This window comes from Cephus cinctus, unplaced genomic scaffold (genome assembly GCF_000341935.2).
Source record: "Cephus cinctus unplaced genomic scaffold, Ccin1 Ccin1_scaffold0029, whole genome shotgun sequence".
In the NCBI taxonomy this organism is placed as follows: Eukaryota; Metazoa; Arthropoda; class Insecta; order Hymenoptera; family Cephidae; genus Cephus; species Cephus cinctus.
In genome coordinates, this window is record NW_014332776.1 from 405,376 (window position 1) to 415,810 (window position 10,435).

Consider the following 10,435-nt stretch of genomic DNA (forward strand, 5'->3'; position numbering starts at 1 on the left):
TGCGGTGCCCAACCGGTTGTCTATTATGTTTGCTTCGCCGATGTAATTGCGTTAGAGTAACTTAATAAATCCAACGTAAATAAAGTAGATATCACAATAGGCCGAGAGTCGCGATCGGATTACAGATGTTGGATAATAATGACTGAGTGACGTATTTGGTAGAATCAGAATCAATGAGAATTAAATGACGTCTCCGATTAATACATATAAGTATATATCACGCGAAACATCGACTGTCGTTTTATCTTGAATATACTATATGTATATACGTATATACAGGCTAAGTTATACTAGACTTCGAATCTGGGATGAGCCTCCCGTATATAGTAGGCGCGCTGTAATCTAAACAGATTACCCGCCGCATCTACAGGCAAGGTCTTTTTGATATCGGATTATAAACTTGTCACGGTACCGATCCGCACGACAGATCCCTAATCGAATAGTTCACTCGGTTCTTTATCAACAACCGACTATAACTTCTTATCGATGATTTGCTTAGAGAGCTATTTAGATTGCCGTATCAATTTCACCTTAACCGGAGAGCGGGGGATGATCTGATTAGGGAATAGCGCACCTAATACATACGAAGGCTCCTCCCAGATTCGAAAACTAGGATAACTCACCCTGTATATATAAATACAACATAGTACGATACGGTATACATTATGTACTAGATATTACGGTAGCTTAATTAGACTCTACTTCTCAACGTCATAACCATGATCCCATGTACATTCACTACATGCATGCTGATCCGCAGAGAGTATACACTTGTGTTTCGGTGTAATCATATATTTTCATTAATTAAGAAACACAAATTTTAAGCAGCTTCAGGGTCCTTAATTTTGTCTAGAAAATTGAAGAAAAGGTACATGAGACGCGTACTGCACTTATATCCTGATCCTAAAAATACACTCCTTTTATTTGCACCTTGCAAAGTTGTTCCCCTGTATTATTGCGGTTATGTTGAATCCACATTTTCTATTAGCTCTTGCGAACTAGATACCGCGACAGAAAGGTCTCGTGTAACGTAACCATAAGCAAATTATCTCACTCATCGACCGTCCGTTCCTTTCTTTGTCTCTGCTAATGAGAAACGCTTGTTCGCGTATTTATTCGCAGATTCGTGGCGTGGAGGTTGGCATCGTTGTTTTAGTGCTGATCGTATGGGCAGGCGCGATAGCACTGTTCTTCAATCGCTGGGGAAAGATACGAATGCTGCTGCCGTATCAGCCCGACTACAAGGAACAGTTGAAAGTTCCTGGAACGGGTGTCTGTGCAGCAGCGAATGCTGCCTGTACGCAACATTCTTCGCAGCATGCCTGTTCTCAGGTAAGTTCAATATTGATCGGACGTCAAGACTCTGATTTGACGTGTTGTGCCAGGTACAGGTCAGGTACAGGTCAGGTACTGGCAACTTGAATAAACAAGAATAAGTCTTTGACTGTTCCTTGGGATTTATCGCGTCAAATATTCAGACGGTTGATTATCAATTTTTGTGAATACTATATTAGAACGTGCCAAGTTTCTCAGTCAGTAACAACCTGCCAACGTCAATCCTGGGCCGGGAAAGTCATCGCGTTGACAGGTGTAAAAGCGGAAATGTAAAATTAAGCACAAAGTCAACTGTACAATTTTTGTTGTACTGGATTCTTTAATCTAACTGACAGCAATACTAAGGGAGTGCAATTGCAGTGATATGCTTGACCCGTGGCTAGTTAGCCTGGGGTAATAAAATACCCCAGTGTCTTATTTTTTAATCCCACCAAAGTATCTATACTGCTTATAATCATGTGTGTAGCAAAGCGCATATACGTCATTGGCTAATGCATTGCCCAAGGGGTAGTGACTTTGTTGACGCTGTATTAAAAAAAAACATATCTATGGTTGCTTAGGAATTAGGGCAGAAAAATTCGATCTGGGGTACTTAATTGACCCGCGTGATTAATGTTGTTTGAAAAGAGCAGCTGACTAATGCCGCGTTAATTACATATTGTATATTACATATGTTATTTGCCGATGAGAAGCATCAGGGGAGATTAAAATATTCCATAGAAAAATGTAAAAAGATTGGACACCCTTGCGTATCTCATCGTTCCTACATAAAGGGGATGGATCTCTGTGAAAGGCTTTGCAGCGAGCGGGGAGAAAGAAAATTAATGGAAACTAAAATTTAGTAGGTCAAAGGTTATCCCGCATCCATAAAGGTCTCTGCTGCCGTTGATACCTCTCATTGTTGTTTGGCTCTCGAAACAGTCGTTGACGCGAATGTGCTTCCCTTCGCAATGAAAGGGACGCAAAGCGTCGAGAATATTCAACGTCGCTCTGGGCACGTTTCCACGAAAGATTTACGAGTCGCGCAACTTTTGCGAATAACTCAGAATACATTTTTCTTTTTCATATTTATCCACGCTGCTATATGATTTAACGTTCTCTCGTACTATCATTTCGTGGGGACATCATTGTTTTGAATAATGATCCTTCATTTTTGAAACTAAACATTTTATTCATTTATACGTTTTTATATGTTCTTTTTATATCACTGTAATGTTGATAAGTATCATAGTACAGTTTTATCAAAAACTTGTGCATACGCGGATATCAACATCGAATGGGTTTTTCTGAAAGATATTTTTTCAATGGTATTTTTTTACTACAAAATCTAACACGACAACCAATAGCAATTTTGATTTTCACTCTTTATCACTATTCACGTTTTGAACATTTGCAGTTGATATTTAGAATGAAACCATAGTGACTGTCATAGAGACAAGTTAAGTTTATAAGCACTATCTAACATCGCTTTTGATACACCCTAGCTATGAAAGACTTAAAAAGAGTTGCTTAAGCTTTTTTTTTCAAAAAACAGTAAAAGCTTGAAAATGGCAGCGCTCGATCGATAAATGGCTGAATCGCACTAGCAGTTAGACGTTCAGCTAATTACATTGAACAAATCCCTCAATGCAAAGTCCAAAAAAAAGCTCTTCGACTGTTATAATCTTCAAAATTTTCTCGACACGATCCAAGTATAATTTCATTAGTTTAATCCCAATCAGCTATAATTTTGATAAAACTTGTTTTTAACGTATCCATAATTTATATTAATCTAACGTCAACTGATATATTCAACTTGATTAATTAATTTAATATTATTCGATATTTTTTTGGATCTATCCAATCTATTCGCGATTGCTGGTATGATCGACTCTCATCCACTGTAATGATCGATGGCGATGATGATGATGACCATGGTGAATGATGAATAAAAGATAATAACTTCAATGTCGGATATGGTGATGCAGTGCGGGGGAGGGGGATGCTGCGTCTTGGAGCAGTGCTTCCAGTATCCGAGGAGAGCTCGGGATCCTCGGGATTGCGGCTGCCAATTTGCTCTTCTTCACAGGGCTGACATCGCGTGACCATCGGTATTTCAATTCGATCGTGAATTTTCATATCTTCCAAAATCTATGTCCACCGTATTTATTGCATAATACCTGTATATACGTATATAAAATGCATATGTGTTCACCGAGATATCTTTACGCAACCATGTACATTGCCTTTTGAAATCGGATTAAAATATAATCATATTATCGCTAAATCATTGATAATCAATCAACGGGATGCAATTATAAAAATGTTTCTTTATCGATGCCTTTGTGAGCTCTGAAGTACACTAACGATCAAAAGTATTTCGTCAACCCGTAAACAAGAAAAAAAAATGATTTTGCAATCCGTTTGTCATTTTATCTCGAAATTTCGTAATCTTTATGGATGGCAAAATACTTTTGACTGGCACTGTATCGCGTTGAACGTTTTTCGTGCTGCCGATGTCAAAAGTGCAATTGAGGGATAATGAAAGCAATGGAGTATGAAACGATAGTTTTGGAATTATTTTCAGTTTTCGAAATATAATAATAATATTAATGCTAATCAATTGTACACCATCGCATTCGAGACGAAAGTTTTTCACGTTTGTGGATAATATACACTTGCGACTTTTTTATGGTTTCGTTTCTTTTTTTTTTTTTTTTCAATTACATTTTTTTTCCTGTCTAATCGTTCGCACTTTGTTTACCGAGTGGGTATGCGTATGTACATATGCTTAGGTGACATTGAGTCTTGTACCGAATGATTTATATTTTTTAATAATATTGCTGATATGTAATGAAATTACTGATCATATTAGTGTACGCATAGGGTATGCTATTTTTATATTTACGAAGGACGTGCAAAGAAATTTCACATGGATTCTAGGTCGGAAACAATTTTCTAATGCAATTTGACGTACGAGCATATTTTTCTTAAGGTCAAATGCTGCATAAACGTGTTATCGCGTATTTAGTACATTACGATAACTTGGATCAAATTAAAAAAAAAAAGTTATGAGATATATAAATAGGCTTAATACCAGCTTTAAATTTCTTAAATATTATAATTGAATTGAAATTGAAAAAGGTGTTTCATCCCTTACAAAATTATGTTTTGCCGAAGGTAGTAATGGCTTTTTTAAAAATTGATTTCCATTGAATTAATCTTTGGTTGAAATACTTTAAAAAATTTTGCTACGGGATGTTCCTCTATAATTATTAAGTCGCGTTTGGATGCAATTGAAAAATTAAAAAAAAAACGTCTCATTTACTTTTTTAAAAATAGTTAGTCTTTATGTATAGTCGGAATTAGTATAGGAAAAATTTGATTTTTGAAAAGTTAAGGTTACCGAGAATTACGATGAAGCTAGAAGAATCCTATCGGAGGATAAAAACGCCTAGATCCTGTTGTCTTTATGGATACGGCGTAAGAGGTCTTTCGTTACCTCTGGACCACCTTATCGAACATTTAATCCAATAGACGCACGCGCTGTATTCGCGTCATTCTTTATTACAGCAGAATCTCGATTTTAGCCGCTTCGATTTTCGCCACTGCGGACTTTTCGACCAGAATCAAAGTTCGAATAGAGTGAAGTCCATTTATTACGACTCCGCTTTTGACGATCGGCCGCACATCGCATCCTACTTGCCCCAGTGAATTTGGTTCTCGTACAGATTCGTATGGGATTTTCATTTTCTTTACTACATCATCCGTTTAGTGCGACGTCATTTCCCTGTCCCTTGAATGTCCTTATAAACGGACTTCACTGCCTCTTTTTATCCCGGGAATGGTCGTACCACTTTGTTCTCCATTTGAAAAGCATTGCCTCAGACGTCCCAGTCAATCGCCCCACACGGTCTACTCCTGAGTTAAGAACGGTAGAAGGGTGAGCCGAACAGATGAATTCACGTGACACCCGTTTTTGAAAATTTAATTATACATCTTTTTTCTTATATTTTTTTTTTTTTTTTTCTTAAAAAATAATCTCAACCATCCACACGCTATTCGCACATAGTTTTCTGGCAAGAGACACATTTTCACGCTGCGTCAATCGCGCACCAAAATTGCACAAAAACTGTAATAATTACGAAAGAAGTGCTTTTGTTTCTCACGCATATGTCTACCTGTTATCAGTGAACTGTGAAATCACGTATCGCACAGTACGCATAGTTGTTCTCATCAGCTGCGAGCGTTTGGAGGTTGAAAAAGAGTCGAGAATATTTTCAAAAAAAAATTGAAAATTTTAAAGAAAAAAATAACTTTGAAAAAAAGTAAATTTTGTAAAAAAAAAAGTAAAAAACAGTTCTTTTGAGATACTCGATCCTTCAAACGCTTCTACACAAATGATTGTGGTTAAGGGATGAAAATGGACTAAGAAAAATAATGATAACAACAACCTCAAAAATTTTGATCTAATCGCATTAGCGAGTACCAGCAAGTGTAATCGTATTAGCGTAATAACAACTAAGTAGAAACAAGTTGCAAATAAGATCACGCACGCTTCACTCTCAGCACGTAATACCTGACAAGAGAGTACAGAAAAAAAATTACAATGGGGGATATTCGCAACTAGATTTTTACCTTTATGCGTAATGCATGGCAAGGAATGGGGGATAATTTAAAAGTAGCCATTGACACACCCTGCACTCACTTTTGATAAGCCTGACGAAGGTTTTGACGTTGTCTTGACGTTGACGTTGAAAAATAAATATCATGAGATCGAAAAGAAAAACGAAAATTTTTTGTTGGAAAAAGAACAGAAATCGAAAAAAAATCCTAATTCACTGTACTTATCTTTTCTGGGTTGACGTGCTGAGTTGCTGATTTGTTCTTAACGATCGAACCATTTTTTTCGAGGATTCGGATATGGAAAAAAAAGGGAGGATATCAAAAGGAAAATAAAAAGCTTAACGAGTTCCCAATGTGCGCTGACCGCGGGAAATTCGAATCTTACACGCATATTCGCACAAGCATATTTTTGTGTACGTGAATAAATGGGAATTTTTCAGCATCTGCACTGGTCGAATCATCATGTGGATTCCTTGGACAGCGGTGGAGGAATAAGTTGGCATAGACCCAACAGACCACGTGTCAACAGTGCCATTGATGTCGCAGGTTTCCTTTCACAGGTAAATTAATGAAGTTGTAAGAAAGGTTGGTTATTTAATTGTGTTCATAAATCTGTCAAAATTTGTACCAGCTTATCAATACTTTCTATCTATATAATATGTAAATGCATTCTTATGTACGTTATATCGTGTTAAACCAACTCAATTAATTTCACTTTCAAATTCACATTTCGTATTACACAAATTCGGCAGCGGCGGTGAATTTGACGTTGGGTCTGCGATTATTTAAATTAGTAATGCGGCACGGAAGAAGTACCGCGAATGTCAAAGTTCAAGGAAATAAGAAACGAAACATAACGATCGATAGCGGCACGCGGAGCCCTAAAGTACAGAAAAAAAAAACGGAGTAGCGTAATTTTGTTTTTACAATTCCTTGGTATTTCAAAGATATGAGAATTTTTTTTTTATTTAAAAATTTCCATAGTCTGATACTTCGTATGGATTATACGCTTCAACGAAAGCGGTCTTAAGACATGGTACTTTGCTGTTTCAATATCCTCGTGTTGAATCTGGAATGGATTTGTCTTATGAAATATATTTTTTTAATATAAAATATTTTTCAATTTTTAAGGAATTCTTGAGACGGCACGGATCCACTTCGCGACTTTGCCGCAAGGTTCGCAGTGCAGACAATTTGCCTCTGGCTTCTTCGAACCGTCACCAGGATCGGCATAGAAATTCACGGGACGAAGGAGTCGAAAATGACAGGGAGACCTTCCTAAAGAGTTGCCAGGATCAGAGAGATAGGATTGAAAATATTGAATCTAGACGACAAGCCAGTCTTGAGAGCGGCCCTAAGGATAATCCAGAAACTTCTCTTCTCGAATCATCTAATCAACAGCAGCCATCCTCTAGGTACGTCTCGCATGGGAATAGGTGGAAGTTGCTAACTTTTATATCGGCGATCGGTCAACCTCCATAAGTAAAATTACATTGAGAATCCATTAACGAGTTTTAATCGAGTTGAAAATCCTAATCGACCTTATCGAAACGATCATTAGTACTGAAGAAAAAAAAATGTAATCAGTGATATTACATATAATTCAAATTCTTTTGAGATTCAACACTGTTACTTAAGATTGAATATTACTGCAGGCACATAATTGAATATATGTAAATATTAAAAAAGTACTTAACTTTCCTATATGCAAATTCACATTTTACATATACGAATTTTTGATACAGCATCGCGAATTTGGTTTAAACAAAAATCTTTATACATCAATACCTTTGTATCGTTTGCATAACTCGCCCCAGTCCCAACGTATGTTTACTTAGAAAATTAAATTTTGGTAGTACAGCTTACAATCAGTTGAGCCTGGAAGCATATAAAGTCGTATGAAAATATACCAATTTTTTCTGACCATCATTACGTCACACTGTTATCCTCGTTTTGTGTCGAATTCTCCAAAAAAAATTGTTTCAAAAATTATTCTTTTAATTTCACGTAGAAAAAAGATTGATGCGATATATACAATTTTTGGGTTTTCATTTAATACGTAACATGTATAATATTTTATCATGCGTTCCTCGATCTCTACATATGTATGTATGTACATACATATGCTGACCGTCTCAGTCGACTCCAGTAGAGGATACACGGGCGTTGTCATATAAATTGACTCTCGTTTCAGGGACGGCGTCGGGACGTCCGCGTCTTCAGTTGCGCGCCGCCTCGGGGGATGGCGAGTCGGCGGAAATCACGAATACGTTCGTTGTCCGGTGCATCAACCTGCTTCCATGGACGAAAGGTAAACTAAGCAGAGCCCCGGTAACTTGATAGTTCGCCATTTTTTACAATAATACAAACATAACGCCATTTAGCTCTCGAACTAGTAAAATTTGTATCGACCATTTGACAAAGATTGCACAAATAATTTTCTATAAGATTCATTGAATTGGAAGGGAATTTTTTGAAATCTTCCAAAAAAAAATATGCGATCATTTCTTTCAAGTTTTAACGAATATTTCAGAAGCACCCAGTTACTCATTAATACAGCCGTCCTTTATTAAAATTACTGACTGTAAAATCTCTCCTTTCTCAAACTTATTTTTACCACAACAATATTCCTCCTCGGTGAAAATTACTTCTTCCAAATGCATATTTTATACAGGTATTGTATATTATATACCAGTTGGTACATATTCTACAAGAATTGCAAGACAAGCTGAAAATTTGCATAAAAAACTGGCCAGGTGCCAAATGCATTCAAGATTATCGTTCTCTAATGGCGAAAAGAAATAGAATATTCTGACGGGAATATAACGACCAACACAGTATATATAATACTGGAAAATATATCACATATCCCAATAACCCTTCGTGCAATGTACTATAAACATAAAAAATATACCAAAACGCGCCAAAACATAAATTCATGCATAATTACGCCATACAGCTGGTTCCAGTTGGTTCAAGTCTCTATACCCATTTATATAAATTCCAATCAAATAGAAATCCGACAACCCCATCTCCTAACGATACCGATGTCTTCCAGGTTCTGCCGGAAATCATGCGACCCGGACTGCCCCCGACTGTCTCGTTATCACGCTCATCATCATCAACGTCATCGGCCGGATACGGATTATCACTCGAAGAGTTGCGATTACGCCAGATGCACAAAAGACTCCAGTATCGACGCACAGCACTTCGGCCTGCCGATACTCAGCATCTCCGAACCTAGTCCACCCGATGAGATCGAACGAGTCGATGATTATTTGTAGAACTTGCTTGGCGAGGATGTCCTCAAGGAACTCCTCGTATGACTGTGTGTCAGTTTAATGACGTGGATCGACGAGTTTGAGACCAATTTTTTCAAAATTTTCCTTAGTCTACGATTTTCAATGTGATACCGACTACTCCCGTTACCACCAGCGCCATCACAGCTTCGACTGTAAAAACAATATAATTTAAACGTACAACGATGTAAACGGTTGCGTGATACAAATTTACATAAATTCAACGAAATCTCTATGATAAAGTGGGAACAGTCGAATTATGTTATTCGCGTCTTCATCAATACCGCGTGTGAAGACAATAAAGCTTGTGGGAACAAAGAAACATATCCGTCGCGAAGAATGTCTAACAATAAGGGTGTCTCCGTCAAGCGTCTCTTCTTCATTCTATTGTACGTTCACTCGAAGGAACTTGCATTTTTCTTTAGTACCTTCAAGTGGCAAGATCGATATTGAGTACTGGATGTTTACAAGTTAAACTCATTTACGTCCTTCTCGCTGCTTTTACGCTTGAACAATTTTTCAGCAGGGTAAGCGAATTGGCGGCAGTTATTTATATTCCTGAGCTTCAAAGGATGATCCGTTAAACGCGTGATATTATCGCATAACCAATTTTCCTTTCTTGAACAAAACAAAATCTCGTTACATATCCTTTGCGTTGAAAAAGAAAAACAGAGACGTTCCAAGGAGACACGATCTATCTACGTAAAAACACAGGAAGTAGCAATGAGAGTATTTGAGAAACTAAGTATATTTATAAAAGCGCGCCAAAATGACAATGAGGAATATTCCTGTCCAAATTACTTGTGTCTCTCTTACCGTGATCACCGTGACCGTAAATGGGTTTCAAAGCAACTCTAGTCATGTATATCTATATTCATGCATAAAGGACATGTATAAACGTATATAATCGGATTATGTCATATATGTATACACATGTACCGCGTATGTACAGTAGATAATGTGCCGTTATAGAAACGGCAAAGTATAAAAGAAAATCGATAACATAACCTTACTATTGCAACCTCCATATGTATATTCTCTTACGCGCCTCATTGATCCGACATGGTGACCCATGGAGACTGGGACAAAAAAGGCATGTCGTATCGCCGCCCTTTTGTAAATATTCATTTTCGTTCCTGGGATTTTCACTTTGTATTTACCCAAAATTGGGATAGACGCTCGAACAAGGGTGGGGG

General features: G+C 37.3%; 1 protein-coding gene across 9 annotated transcripts in view; it reads left to right on the top strand.

The window, feature by feature from the left end:
* Positions 1–10,434, top strand: part of LOC107267993 — a 44,468-nt gene extending 34,034 nt beyond the window's left edge. For all 9 annotated transcript variants that reach the window (XM_025084843.1, XM_025084840.1, XM_015740277.2 and 6 more), the window contains 5 exons: positions 1,123–1,332; positions 6,381–6,500; positions 7,072–7,355; positions 8,135–8,251; positions 8,999–10,434. In XM_025084843.1, coding sequence (XP_024940611.1) covers positions 1,123–1,332; positions 6,381–6,500; positions 7,072–7,355; positions 8,135–8,251; positions 8,999–9,224 — 957 coding nt within the window. In that variant the 3' untranslated portion in view covers positions 9,225–10,434. The remainder of the gene's footprint in view (positions 1–1,122; positions 1,333–6,380; positions 6,501–7,071; positions 7,356–8,134; positions 8,252–8,998) is intronic.
* The last annotated feature ends 1 nt before the right edge of the window (position 10,435 follows it).